The 15,000-nt window shown below is 50.5% G+C and overlaps 1 protein-coding gene across 12 annotated transcripts in view; it reads right to left on the bottom strand.

Moving 5' to 3' along the window:
- The window catches only part of reln (reelin), a 74,524-nt gene that overhangs the window by 25,339 nt on the left and 34,185 nt on the right, over positions 1-15,000 (bottom strand). For all 12 annotated transcript variants that reach the window (XR_012393559.1, XR_012393560.1, XR_012393561.1 and 9 more), the window contains 15 exon segments: positions 11,386-11,456; positions 5,903-5,935; positions 5,707-5,785; positions 5,442-5,538; positions 5,048-5,099; positions 4,856-4,952; positions 4,279-4,519; positions 3,889-4,034; positions 2,960-3,111; positions 2,763-2,878; positions 2,478-2,686; positions 1,241-1,369; positions 1,052-1,161; positions 351-417; positions 23-256 (listed from right to left, as the gene is read on the bottom strand). Coding sequence is in view for 9 of the 12 variants with exons in the window: in NM_001246276.1 (NP_001233205.1) it covers positions 23-256; positions 351-417; positions 1,052-1,161; positions 1,241-1,369; positions 2,478-2,686; positions 2,763-2,878; positions 2,960-3,111; positions 3,889-4,034; positions 4,279-4,519; positions 4,856-4,952; positions 5,048-5,099; positions 5,442-5,538; positions 5,707-5,785; positions 5,903-5,935; positions 11,386-11,456 (1,833 nt within the window). In the remaining 3 variants the exon portion in view is untranslated.

Here is a 15,000-nt window from a genome sequence, read left to right as displayed (position 1 = left end):
GTGTGTGTGTGTGTGTGTGCACCTGGCCTGTGAGCTGTCCAGTGCAGTGGTGATGAGGTGTCTCCTGCTGTCTCTGTTGAACACCAGGGCTTTCCCGCTGGCCAGAACCCCGCAGGCGAAGCTGACCTCGGCGCCGCGCAGCGAGCTGAAGCTGTGGTATGAGGAGAGACGTGCGCTGGAGAAACTCTCCGACAGGAACGCCGGGAACGCCTGCGACGCCAGCTCACACGCCGGGCCACTGAAGCCCGGGTCACACCTGAGGGACACAGTGCAGAGCGGTCAGAACAGGGTGTGTGTATGAGTGTGTTTGTGTGTGTATGTGTGTCAGCAGGAGCGCAGGCTCATCATACCGGCAGCCAGTGCGGGAGCAATGTCCTCTGCCGGAGCAGAACCGCAGGCAGGACGGCCCGATGTACACTGAAAAACAGCACAGCACATCAACAGCTCACCTCATACACATTAATGAAGCCTCACAGGGCTCATGGACAGCGCAGACGTGTGTGTGTGTGTGTGTGTGTGTGTGTGTGTGTTTTAACCTCATCATTGATCATGATTTGCCATCACTGCCCCCAGCACCACTGCCCCCAGCACCACTGCCCCCAGCACTACTGCCCCCAGCACCACTGCCCCCAGCACCACTGCCCCCAGCACTACTGCCCCCAGCACCACTGCCCCCAGCACCACTGCCCCCAGCACCACTGCCCCCAGCACTACTGCCCCCAGCACTACTGCCCCCAGCACCACTGCCCCCAGCACCACTGCCCCCAGCACCACTGCCCCCAGCTACTCTGAGTTTGGTGTTTCTCTACAGGTGTTTGCTGTACTTCAGTTGGTGAAGTCTGTCACTGGTCTGCTTGGTTTGGGGAGTGTGTTTCTGTGCATCGCTGGATTTGCTCTTCAGTGTTTGGGTTTCAGCAGTGATGTCTACATCACACTGAGCTGAACTGAACTCTGAAAACTGGACTGACTGGTGTTTCAGTTTACTAGAGCTCCATCAGTGTTCATCTGCTCTGACATGATCTCCACGGTAAATCCCACATCTGCATCTCACCGTTGTCGATGGCCCACATGTTCCCGGTCCCCGCAGCGCTCTGCCTCCAGCGGAAGCGTGTACTCTCCGTCAGCGCGGCGTTGGGCAGAGGGATGCTGATCCGGGACCAGCTGAGGAAACACACACAGAAGATTAGCAGAACACACACACAACAGATTATCAGAACACACAGCTCAGGCTGGACCGTACCCGCTGTAGTTCTCGGAGGAGTAGATGCTGCTGTGGGGAAGGTGGGCTCCAGAACACACCTCCGGAAGACACTCGGTGTGCAGGAGAGCCCAGGAGCGGCCCTGATTGGTGGAGAACTCCAGTTTGACACTGCAGAGGACACAGCAGCAGAGTTAATCACAGCACTGTAGTGTTCAGCAGCTCCACTCAGTACTGCCTCTAGTGGCCAGCTGTGGGGACTTTAATAGAGTCATCCAGCAGCGTCTCCAACTGAGTGAGGATAAAACTGAAACAGTCGTATTTCAAACACTGCTGTTATTTTGGACTTCTTCTTACACTGACTGCTGTCTTCGGGTCTTCCCTATTCATCTATTGAACACTTACAGATACTTTAAACTACTGTGTGAGGCTGTAGAGGCTGTAGAGCTGATCACTGTGCTTCATCATTGAGTTTAAATGTTATAGTGGAGCTCATCATATCCCTCAGCTTCTGCTGATCTCCATCATCCACATGTTTGCTGCCTCTGCACACTCTGTACAATAAAACTGTAGAGCATTGTTGAAGCTCTTTCCTCACCGCCTCTGCATCTGTCTTAGTCTTCATGCTTCACTGTATCAGCGGTTTAGGGTTTGGTAGTTGTATCCTCCTGCTTGATTCTGCTCAGCACTTTGCTGTGGTGAATGTGCTCTGTGAATAACTGTGTTTACAGTTTCAGAAGAGTAGACCCTTACATCATGATACCAGCGCACGATCCGCTATCAACAGCTTCAGATTTACAGCTATATTCAGAAATACGAGGGAGTTCTGGAGCCGCTCAGCTGATTTATTTCAGTGACTCAGGAGTTTGAGAAACACTTCGTCAGCATCAGGGACGGCTCTGCTGGAGACTGCAGTTATCAGTCACAGCGCCGGTCATTCACTCAGAAACTCTGCTCCATCATGTGTTCATCTGCGTGATCAGACTCATCTCTGACCTTCACAGATCCTCATTACACTGATCTGAGACATTCACACTGAAATTAACCTATAAGTGTTCATCACTAGAACCGCACCGGTGTTTCCCACCGCTCTCCTGCTGCTGGACCTGCTGGAACGCTCAACGCTGTGAGACATTACAGCCTTCCCTCTCCTTCCTTCACCTGTGTTCAGCTGCTTAACTCTCTCTCCTTTAACCCTCAGATGGGTTGAGCTGTCGGGTTCTTCATGTGCATTTCAGCATGTTAGGATGTGACCTGTTCCTCAGCGGCTGGAGCTCACCTGTTGGCCGGCTGGTACGCTCCGCAGCCCAGGTTAATGGAGAACTGCAGCAGGTGTGTGTTCGCTCCAGGCTGCACAGGTAAGAGCTGCAGGAAGTCCAGCGCCCACACCTGCCGGTTCTGTCCGGCGTGAGTCTCCTGCTCCAGACAGAACTGAGTGTGTGGAGTCTGCAGCTCAGTGGGCAGACTGATGGACACCACTGCAGGGGTCTGCAGGACGAGAACACACCACAGATTAACATACACACACATCTCAACACACACACAAACACACACCCAGCTCTACCCTGTAGGCGGAGTATGGCAGGACATCCAGCAGCACGTGCTCCTTCCTGCCCTCCGAGCGGCCGAAGACGATCACGTTATTCTTGCTGGACTCTCCAGGATCACAGCCTCCACCACCTGCAGGAAACACAGCGGTCAAACACAGAGCTGGTGGACACACACACACACACACACACACACTCTCACACACAGACATACCCATGGTGAAGTGGAAGCGCAGGTTTCCGTATGCGCTGGTGTTCAGGAGCGGCGTACACACCTTCCTCTGTCCGTCTCCGAGGAACACCAGCGCCGAGCCGGACTCCACTTCCCCACACTGCATCCCGATCACGGCCCCGTGCACATCCCACCTGCAGGACAGAACAGGACAGGACAGGCTCTGATATACTGTAGAAACACATCAGGGACTGCGGAGATGTCCACGAGAGGGAGCTGTGAGCAGGATTCAGTGCTGAGTTGTATTCACCACCTTGTGCACTGGCCGATTCCACCTTTATTCAGAGTCATCTAAAGCCAGAGAGTGAGGATCTCACACCTCAGACACTGACGATAAGTGCTAGAGAACATTGTCCTGGTGTGAAAGAGCCGTCAGTGTTGTTAAGCTTGTTGACGCCGCTGGCTGTGATTCTGCCATGTCTGATGTGGTCCTGGATTAAAGTCGGGATGATCAGTCCTCCAGTGGTACATTCCATACCTCACCCCTGCCCTGCACCCAACCCTAGCCGCATTACATAATGACAATGATTATAGATGCTCAGGAAGATGGCCTGATGGTTGAGCAAGGTGGATTTGTAATTGAAAGATTACTGGTTCGATTCCCGGCAGGAAGTGAAGGTGCAGAAGTGAATGAAACCGAACCCTCTCCACCTTTGATCCTCAGTTTGATGCAGAAAAGCAGAGGACCACATCAGGTAACCACGCAATACACACAAGCCTCAAATCTGATTGGCTGATTGGACTGATGTTCCAGGATCAACACAGATGTCCACCCAGAACCATCTCCCACACTCACCTCTGGCTCACAGTGAAAGCTCTAGATGAATCAGTGTGTGTGTGTTGTAGAACCAGTGTGTGTGTTGTAGAACCAGTGTGTGTGTTGTCGAATCAGTGTGTGGTCGGACACTAACCCGCTCAGCGGTGCCTCGAAGTCCTCCTCCCAGTAGCTCCGTCCTTCCTCCCGGTGCAGATCCACATCTCGGGTGGAGGCGAAGGTGTGCTCCAACTCTTCTCCACCATGGAAGTACAGAGCGTTCCCCTCCGACTGGCAGGCGTGCTGTTTGGGCAGAGCTAGGAGTGTTACACTGCACCTATCACTCTGAAACACCCACATCTGCTGCATAATGTGACCCGTGTGGAAAACAAGTGCCCTTAACCACATCTGTGCCCTAACTGAACATCTTAATTGGAGATACTGAACACACAACTGGACCTGTAGATAACGTCATACTAGTTCACACAAGAATCTGGAACGTATGTGTGTGTGTGTGTGTGTGTGTGTGTGTGTGTGTGTGACTAGCCTTGACGGTGGCTCCAGGGAAGAACAGCCAGTTGTGTGTGTCCAGTGGGTCCAGGCGGTCCTCCAGCAGCGGCGGGCGGCTCGCAGCGTTTAGCAGCAGAATGTTGTCCAGACCCCAGCAGGACTCAAACCCATCGGGCCCCGGAGCCGCACCCTGAGCCCAGCGCAGACGCACACTCTCCGCTCTGCAGGACAGCGGCAGCGGCACCAGGTGGACCACCGTACTGCTGTTCACTGGAGCCCTGGGGGGGACACACAGAGAGGGTCAACACACACACACACACACACACACACACACGCACACACACACACACACACACACGCACACACACTGCAGGAGCAGTGATTTCCACAGGAAGCTGAAGATGCATTAGACTGGATTACTGTAACTGTGTGAACACACACATGAGGTTTAATGCGTTCATCAGGCTCTAAACACACACACACACACACACTCTCTCTGCGCTCATTGAGCTTATTCATAACCCGGCGGCTGATCCACACCGTCCTTCAGCTGCAATATAAGCTAGGCTGCAGTCTGCCGTGTACACAGTGCTGTATGAGTGAGCTTTGAGCACCTGATCTCCTCCACCATGATCCACTCGTCAGAGGAGTTCAGAGCGCAGGAGACGATGATGCTGGGGTCCGAGTGACTGAACCGACACGATCCAGAACCTGACACACACACACACACACACACACACACGTGAACGGAGGTGATCATACAGAAAACATCGTTCAGGAGAGCACTAACCTGCGCTCACACTCACCCATAGCGAACTGCAGGACTGAGGCTGTGCTGGTGTTCAGAGCCACAGACGTCTGCAGAACAACAAACAGCAGATCAGAAACACACACACACACACACACACACACACACACACACACTGTGCGCACGCTGGACAGATGATGGAGTTATGATGCTAACACAGACAGCTTCAGTCGGAGCTATAGGTTATGATGAAGACCGCCTCATATACTCAGATCAGCAGATCATCTCAATGAGCAGGAGATGAGCTCCATTACATCACTAAACCGTTGATTCTTCCACCTGATTAACGTGATCATGCAGATGATGGAGCCGTCCGTCCACACGCTGCTGATGCTGATGGAGATGATGGAGGATATCATGTTCAAACACTGGACGATCTCTGTCCAACTCACCAGCTCTCTCAGGCCGAAGGGCTCACAAAACGTCACCGCTTTACCATGCATGAGTGTCCCACACTGCTCCCCGACCTCACAGTTACTGCAGTCTGACCTGAGACACACACACACACACACACACACACACACACACACACACACACACACACACACACACACACGCACACACACACACACACACACACACACACACACACACACAGATTATCCAGCGCTCTGCAGGGCATCAGTACAGTACTCTGATCACTCCGCTGTGTCTCACCAGATGCTCAGATTCAGCTCCTCCTGTGTGTTGTGCTCAAAATCATCCCGCAGGATGGCGTGATCCCCGTGCAGGACAGCTGTAGAGACGACACACACACACACACACACACAGAAATACAGCAGAGATTCACACACACACACAAAGAGATGATTGGAGGGATAGAGGTGTGTTTGACTGTGGGTTCAGTACTCACCCAGACTGGGCCGCAGAGGAGACTCGGTGGGAGCTTCAGCACACACACACACACACACACACACACACACACACACACACACACACACACAGAGAGAGAAAGAGAAAACACAACCATTATTCCCATTTATAAGAGCACACAACACACACTGATCACACTGGGGAACTCTGGCATTCAGGACAGACGCTGAGGATACTCTGGAGGTCTGATCTTCATGATGAGCTCCAGCTTCACAGGATCACAGCTCTGGAGGATGAAGACTCTCATCATGTCTGCCTTCATCTCCTCCTCACACACTGCAGGAAGTGCTTCTATCACTCAGAGTTTCTGTCTTGTTTCTAGACCAGATATCTAAAACTGGTTTACCACCTGGGGATGCTCATCCCGAGACCCCCAGAGTCCATGCAGCACTACTGATGCAATCCAAGACCTGTGATGAGATGATGATAGGGTCTCCATAATCCTGGACCAGGCCAAATGCCAAGCTGATGCTGTGGTGGTCATGGAGGAGTGAAGAGCATGAGACTGATCCCTGTAACAGACAGACTGACAGACGAGGCTCCGCATTGATCCCGTGGGCCAGCCTGAACACCCGCCGGTGACCTGCTCACACCTGCAGCTTCTCCACGATGGGCGTCCAGCGCTCTCCAGCCTCCGGCACCCAGACTGCAGCTCTGAAGTTTGGTCAACTAGTAAAGTTTGTTCTGCAGTGAAGATTAAAGCACACTGAACTGAACTGAACTGAACTGAACTGAACTGAACTGAACTTCGGCTCTGAACACTGGACTGACACTGCTTCAGCTCATTAGAACTTCTGTGTTCAGCTGCTGCCCCATGATCAACAGTGTAGAAGAGAAATACAGATCCACTGAACTAAATGAACTCAGGCAGCTTCTTCTAGAGGAGCACAGCTATAGTGTTGTGTTCAGCAGTCATGAGTCAGACAGAAGAGAGTTTCTCTTTAAAACAAGCAGAATAATCAGACGTAGAGTTCTCCTTGAGCGTCTGAGTTTAACTCTTTGTGCTGTAATCTCAGCGCTGAGCTCCTCATTCAGCCGCTCCTTATCTAAAGCCTCTGAAACTTCTGCTTTAATGAAGCACATTAAACTCATCCTCAGGAACGGACTCTGCAAACCCTCCTCATCTCCTCATACAGCACACTCCATCCGTCCTCAATAAACCTCTCATAATCTCTCTCAAACTTTACACAATAAAATGATGAAGCTGACCCATTTCAGAACTCTCTCTGTCTGGCTGTCACACACACACACACACACACACACACACACACACACACGAGCGCCTCCTGAGTGAATGTGACTGTGATGAATTCCTGCAAACACTGAATGAATCTGCAGTTTTGAGGCGAATCGTCCACTGAGTGGCGCCATCAGCTTTACCAGCACCGTCACAGAAACTGTAGAGTCTGTGAACATTTGAGTCTCGCTCTGTGTCCTCACAGCGCTCATCCAGCAGGACAGAACACACTCCTGCGAGAGCTGTATTTACTGTAAACATCACCGGGTCATCATCACAAGTCATCATCGTGGGGTCATCATCACGGGGTCATCATCACGGGGTCATCATCACAAGTCATCATCATGGGGTCATCATCACAAGTCATCATCACAGGGTCATCATCTCGAGGTCATCATCACAGGGTCATCATCACAGGGTCATCATCACGGGGTCATCATCACGGGGTCATCATCACGGGGTCATCATCACGGGGTCATCATCACAAGTCATCATCACAGGGTCATCATCACAAGTCATCATCACAGGGTCATCATCTCGAGGTCATCATCACAGGGTCATCATCACGGGGTCATCATCACGGGGTCATCATCACGGGGTCATCATCACAAGTCATCATCATGGGGTCATCATCACAAGTCATCATCACAGGGTCATCATCTCGAGGTCATCATCACAGGGTCATCATCACGGGGTCATCATCACGGGGTCATCATCACGGGGTCATCATCACAGGGTCATCATCACAGGGTCATCATCACGGGGTCATCATCACAGGGTCATCATCACAGGGTCATCATCACAGGGTCATCATCACGGGGTCATCATCACAAGTCATCATCACCAGGTCATCATCGTGGGGTCATCATCACAGGGTCATCATCACAGGGTCATCATCACAAGTCATCATCATGGGGTCATCATCTCGAGGTCATCATCACAGGGTCATCATCACCAGGTCATCATCGTGGGGTCATCATCACAGGGTCATCATCACAGGGTCATCATCACAAGTCATCATCACAGGGTCATCATCACGGGGTCATCATCACAGGGTCATCAGCACAGGGTCATCATCACGGGGTCATCAGCACAGGGTCATCATCACAGGGTCATCATCACAAGTCATCATCACGAGGTCATCATCACAGCGTCATCATCACCAGGTCATCATCGTGGGGTCATCATCACGGAGACATCATTCAGACATCGTGAAGAGCGCCGCTGTGATGGACATGAGGAGTGTGGAGCTCAGCAGAGCGGGGCGTTGAGTGTTGGCTCAGACTCCAGCATGAGCTTCTCATGAGGTCATGCTGAAAACATCCACAACACTGAGCCGTATCTGAGCGCCTCATTACAGCACAAACACCAGGAGTGTGTGTGTGTGTGTGTGTGTGTGTGTGTGTGTGTGTACCCATACACACTCTCTCTCTCGCATACACACTTACTCATGCACACATGCACATATACACACACGTGCACACACACTTTCTCTTTTTCTTGTCATGTACGCATGCACACACTCATAATCTCTCTCTCTCACACACACACACACACACACTCACACACACACACACACACACACACACAGCCAGTGTGTCTGCTCTGCACGGTGTGTTTCCGCTGTCTCCCTGCTGCCTGATCTTTGTCTGGAGTTGTGCTGTGTTTTTCTGCTGTTCATTGGTCGAGCTCTTCTTCTTCTGTGTGTGTGTGTGTGTGTGTGTGTGTGTGTGTGTGTGTGTGTCAGCAGACAGTGGCAGTGGTTTCAGGCTTAGTTTAATCCTCGTTCACTCTCTTCAGAGCTGTAATGAGCTGTGGTGCTGCGGCTGTAGATGTGTGCTAATGCGGCGGCTTACTCTGACAGTCTCTGATGCACAGCCGGACACTGCGGCGGGTGTCAGAGGAGGTTATTAAGCTGGAGCTCGGGGCGTCTGAGGAGCAGGACATTATTCTGAGGGCCGCATCCTTCATCTCTCCATCTAGAGGCCGCGGCGTCTGCTGTCGTAACTCTGCTCTGCTCCTGTCGCTCCTCGTCTCCGCGCACACGTCACACACTCTGAGTTATCGGCACCGCTCGATGATCAATCCTGAGGGATGCGGGTCCAGCGCGGCCCATAAAGCTCTGATTTATGAAGCTGCTGGAGATTGCAGAGGTCTGTGGTGGCCTTCCCTCATCCTGAGCTGTCAGAGAGATCAGAGTCTGATATACCGCTCCGACACACAGCTCTCCGGCTCCACCAGCGGGCCTTCATCTGCTCGTCTGCTGTCACACCGTCTCATTCCTCAGTTCACTCCATCCCTGAACCGCTGTCCTGTTCTGCATGTGGATAAGCAGACACAGCATCTGCTGTCAGAGGAACAAACCCTTCATGAACCACATCTGGAGCCGCAGCAGAGGACAGACAGAGCTCTGGACATGATCATGTGACTCAATCAGCCGATCAGGAGGATGATCAATATACTGTAGGACAGGGGTCACCAAACTTGTTCCTGGAGGGCCGGTGTCCTGCAGGTTTTAGCTCCAACCCTAATCAAACACACCTGAACAAGCTGATCAAGGTCTTAGGTATACTTGAAACACCCAGGCAGGTGTGTTGAGGCAAGTTGGAGCTAAACCCTGCAGGACACCGGACCACCAGGAACAAGACTGGTGACCCCTGCTCTAGGAGGAGGAGAGGAGAGGAGTAGAGGAGGTGGAGGGCTGCTGGATGTGTGTGAGCTCAGACTGGTCTCAGAACAGCGTCTGCCTTGACAGAGTCAGCCGTGTGTATGAGTCAGAGCAGGTCGCTGATGATGATCTGGATCTGCATTAATCAGTGTGAGTGATAATCCACAGGCGGATACTCTCTCTCTCTCTGTCTCTCTCTCTCTCCCTCTCTCTGTCCCTCTCTCTCCTCTCTCTCTCTCTCTCTCTCTCTCTCTCTCTCTCCCTCTCTCTGTCCCTCTCTCTCCTCTCTCTCTCTCTCTCCCTCTCTCTCTCTCTCTCTCCTCAGTCTCTCTCTCTCTCTCTCCCTCTCTCTCTCTCTCTCTCCTCAGTCTCTCTCTCTCTCTCTCCCTCTCTCTCTCTCTCTCTCTCTCTCTCTCTCTCTCCTCAGTCTCTCTCTCTCTCTCTCCCTCTCTCTCTCTCTCTCTCTCTCTCCCTCTCTCTCTCTCTCTCTGCTCTCTCTCTCTCTCTCTCTCTCTCTCTCTCTCTCTCTCTCTCTCTCTCTCTCTCTCTCCCTCTCTCTCTGTCTATTCATTTCTCTGCAAGTTTACACACCGCCTCACACACCGCCTCACACGCACACATACAGCAGGAGTGTGTGGGCATCTGTATGGCGGTGTGAGTCTGGACTGGTCCAGTTGTACAGCTCTGCCGCTGCACTCGTAGCTGAGCGTCTGTAACTCCACAGATCTGCAGATGAAGCTTTAGGACAGTCAGCCGTCAGCAGCGTCTTCGCTAAACCCTCAGCGCTGCGCCTCAGATCTGCCGAGTGCTAATCTGCTCAGGGCTCATCGCTGACGGAGACTCAGGGCTGCTGGGAGATTTATAATTCCTTAACCACTCGGAGAGTTAAGCTCCTCAAACTTGAAATGGATTTCATAAAGATCTTCATGTGTGAGTGCTGGAAAACCTCCATGCCTGCGCTGCGTGTGTGTGTGTGCATCAGTTGTGTTCCACACACACACACACACACACACAGACTGAAGACTGGCCTCAGCGGAGCGGTTCAGCATCCTCACGTCACCGCAGCAGGTCCGAGCTGTGATCTGCAGGTGACTCAGCGTTATTCTGACAGCCTCATGTTCTGATGTGACTGAAGGGTTCATCGTCTGATCTACATGTTTGGCTTATGACTGACACTCTGCCTCTGTCCTCATCTCTCTCTATAGTGCAGTTTATTCAGGACATCAGAGAACTCCATTTCTGAACTTCTGATCTGATTCTAACAGGAAACCTTAAATAAGTAACCCTCATTCCTTATTCACTGATATGAGAAGCATGAGGTGACCCGACACTGCAGCACTGGAGCATCAGCAGAGCAGCAGGATCAAGCCCTGATCCTCAACATCTACACCAGCAGGAGGAGCCATGAGGCCTGACGCACCACACCTCCACTGACCACACTGTCTCTAGCTGGAAGCAGGAGGTGTGTGTGTGTGTGTGTGTGTGTGTGTGTGTGTGTGTGCGTGTGTGTGTGTGTGTGTGTGTGTGCGTGTGTGTGTGTGTGTGTGTGTCACCTCACCTCCCTGTTCGCAGAGCTGCTGAGCCAGAGCGTCCTTGAAGATGATCTGTCCTCGGTGTGTGGCTGTAGCCCTGAGGGACACACAGAGACAGAAATACATCACAGAGCAGCAGCAGGAGCACTGAACACCACAGCACAGCACATGATGGAGGAGATGATGGAGGCGGTGGAGGTTGTGGAGATGAGGGAGGGGATGAAGGTGATAGAGGTGATGGAGGTAATGGAGATGATGGAGAAGATGGGGGTGATGAAGATGATGAAGATGATGGAGGTGATGAAGATGATGAAGATGATGGAGGTGATGAAGATGATGAAGATGATGGAGATGATGAGGGGATGGAAGTGATGGAGATGATGAGAGGATTGAGATGATGAGAGGATGGAGGTGATGGAGGTGATGGAGATGATGACAGTGATGGAGATGATGGATGGGATGAAGATGATGATTAAAATTCTAACAAAGTTTAACAAAAGATAAAGATCAGAGAAGTGTGTGTGTGTGTGTGTGTGTGTGTGTGTGTGTGTGTGTGTGTGTGTGTGTGTGTGTGTGTGTGTGTGTGTGTGTGCAGGTCAGCAGCGGGAGTTCTTCTGGACTCTGACAGCAGAAGCGTTTACGGCGGAGAGGCATTTACACTGCTGCTCTCATCAATAACCAAACAACATCTCATGAATAAATCAACCGAGAGAGAGAGAGAGAGAGAACAACAGCGGCGGCATCACACTCCTCTTTCAGGCTCAGTAAACACACGTCTGTAAATGTGCTGAATGAATAAAAGATGCGGCGTGATGAAGAGCAGGAGGTTACGCTGGAGCAGGCCACTTCAATATTTATGAGCACAGCCCCAGACGGCCTGTTCACTAATACGCCAACATCAGCCTCTAACATGCAGTAATGTGCTTCATTTGATGTGTTTAACACTCTGCCGCACACACACACACACACACACACACACACACGCCGCCACCGTCAGGCAGGACAGGGAGACACTATACGGTTCTTTTCCTGCATGTTTGGGTGAAGATCACACACCGTCACAGCTGTAGACTGAACACACACCTCTGAACGCCTCTGACACTGCACTTTAATACTGTACTAATGCTGCAGAGCATGTGTGTGTGTGCGTGTGTGTGTGTGTGTATCAGACACACACTGGAGCGCTCGCTCTGTTTCTCCCAGATGGTCAGAGTGTGTTTATCAGGAGTTTGAGGACATCATGCCTTGAGGAGGAGGAGGAGGTGTGGAGACGCGGAGCTGTTCTGATCTGTGTTTATCTCCAACTGTACATCTACATCAGCTCCCACACACTGATTCAAGATCATCTCTGCTATAAAGCGACATGTGTGAGTGTGTGTGTGTGTGTGTGTGTGTGTGTGTGTGTGTGTGTGTGTGTGTGTGTGTGTTTATCTGGATATTCTACAGCACAACATCAATAAAATACTGTCAACAATGCTCATACAAATACACAGACTTAAACATGCCATGCTCATATACACACAGTTACACACACACACACACACACACAAAGACACTCATTCACACACTAACATATATAGTCATGCACACACATTTACACATGCTTAAGCATGCAAACACACACACACACACACACACACACACACACCGAGAGCTGTGCACATAAATAAGTGACAGCGTGTCAGTCAGCTGCTCGCAGGATGGGTTGGAAACGGGTTATTATGCTGAACGCAGGCCTCATGTGATGACATGTTTCTGTCCTCAGACGCACATGCCTGACAGCCAAAACCCCACTGACCCCATCAAAACACACACTGACACGCACACACATATACATATATGCACACAGAAATATGCATCCTCCTTCACACACACAAAGACACACAAAAAGACATATACACACATACACACACACATATACATACAGTAGATGCACACACACACACACACACAGAATCAAGCATGCTCTTTCTCTCTCTCACACACACACACACACACACACACACACACTCTGGGCTTGTGGCACACATGTGAGCATCTGCTGAGTCTGAAAGCACAGCATCACGGTGTTCTCTAATCATGATTAATAACGGGAGCTGCAGCCGGTGTCGGTGGCGGACTGTCACACACGTGTGTTCTGCTTCTGCACGCTCGGCTTCAGCCGTTAAAACACCGCACTAATTGTCTGATTGATCTCTCTTGTTGGGCTCCAGCTGCGACGGCTGACGAGTAATCAATCAGCAAGAGCCGAAACAATATTTAGCCTGCGTTTCTCTCTCTTATCATATTTAGTGAGCGAGGCGTCAGTGTCTCCGCGCGGCCTTGATCAAATTAGCGCGTGTTCGCAGATGAATAGCGAGCGTTTGTTGTCGCGAGCTCTCCCTCGGCGCATGCAAATTTAATGAGCGTTTAGAGGAGGCTTCCAGGGAGTTGTTGGCAAATTACCTGCTCATTATAGCGGGTCAGTGGAAGTCGTTTGAGTAAAGGTGAAAATCAAACGACCTTGACAACAGTTAAGAGCTCATTACAAACAGCAGCATTAAGAGGGCCTGACATCACCGGCAGGGTGAAGCCACTGTGGGCGGGGCTGAGTGTGACTGTGGGTGGGATTTTGGGACTGTGATTGTGAGATTAATTGACTGTGTCTGATCCAGACCTATGACTGATCATGACCTACTGGGATTGTGTGATTGTAGCTGTGACTGATTGCCTGGTTGTGACTGGATCTGTCTGTCCTTGTGATTGTGATTGAAAATTGAACTGTGAAAGTGATTATGAATGTGACTGACTGACACTGACTGTGATTTGTGAAAGTGGTTGTGACTAATTGTGACTGTGATTGTCGAAGCGACTGCCTGATAGTGACTGACTGTGACTGTGGTTGTGACTGACACTTTCTCAGTGACTGTGATTGTGACTGTGATTATAAATGTGATTGTGATTGACTGTGATTGTGACTGACTGTGGATGTGATTGTGAATGTGATTGAGACAGGCTGTGATTCTAAGTGACTGTGACTGACTGTGAATGAATGTGAATGTGCTTATGACTGAATTTGGTAGTGATTGTGCCTGTAAATGTAATTGTGACTGAATGTGATTGTGAATGTGATTGTGCCTGACTGTGATTGTGGCTGACTGTGAATGTGATTGTGACTGATTGTAGTTGTAAATGTGATTGTGACTGAATTTGATTGTGACCGAATGTTATTGTGAATGTGATTGTGCCTGACTGTGATTGTGAATGTGATTGTGACTGACTGTGTTTGTGACTGAATGTGATTATTAATGTTATTGTGGCTGACTGTGATTGTGGCTGAATATGACTGTGAACTTGATTGTGACTGACTGTGATGTGAATGTGATTGTGCCTGACAGTGATTGTGTTTTTAACTATGATTATGGCTGACTGTGTATGTGCTTGTGACTAACTGTGAATGTGATTGTGACTGAATGTGGTTGTGATTGAATGTGATTGTGAACATGATTATGTGAATGTGATTGTGTTTGTGGCTGAATGTGATTATGAATGTGATTGTGGCTGACTGTGAATGTGATTGAAACTGTATGTGAATGTGATTGTGACTGTGATCATGGCTGAATGGGATTGTAATTGTGACTGCAATTGAATGTGAATGTGAT

The sequence above is a fragment of the Danio rerio genome, chromosome 18 (genome assembly GCF_049306965.1).
Source record: "Danio rerio strain Tuebingen ecotype United States chromosome 18, GRCz12tu, whole genome shotgun sequence".
Taxonomy (NCBI): domain Eukaryota; kingdom Metazoa; phylum Chordata; class Actinopteri; order Cypriniformes; family Danionidae; genus Danio; species Danio rerio.
This window is presented reverse-complemented; position numbering and strand designations above follow the sequence as displayed.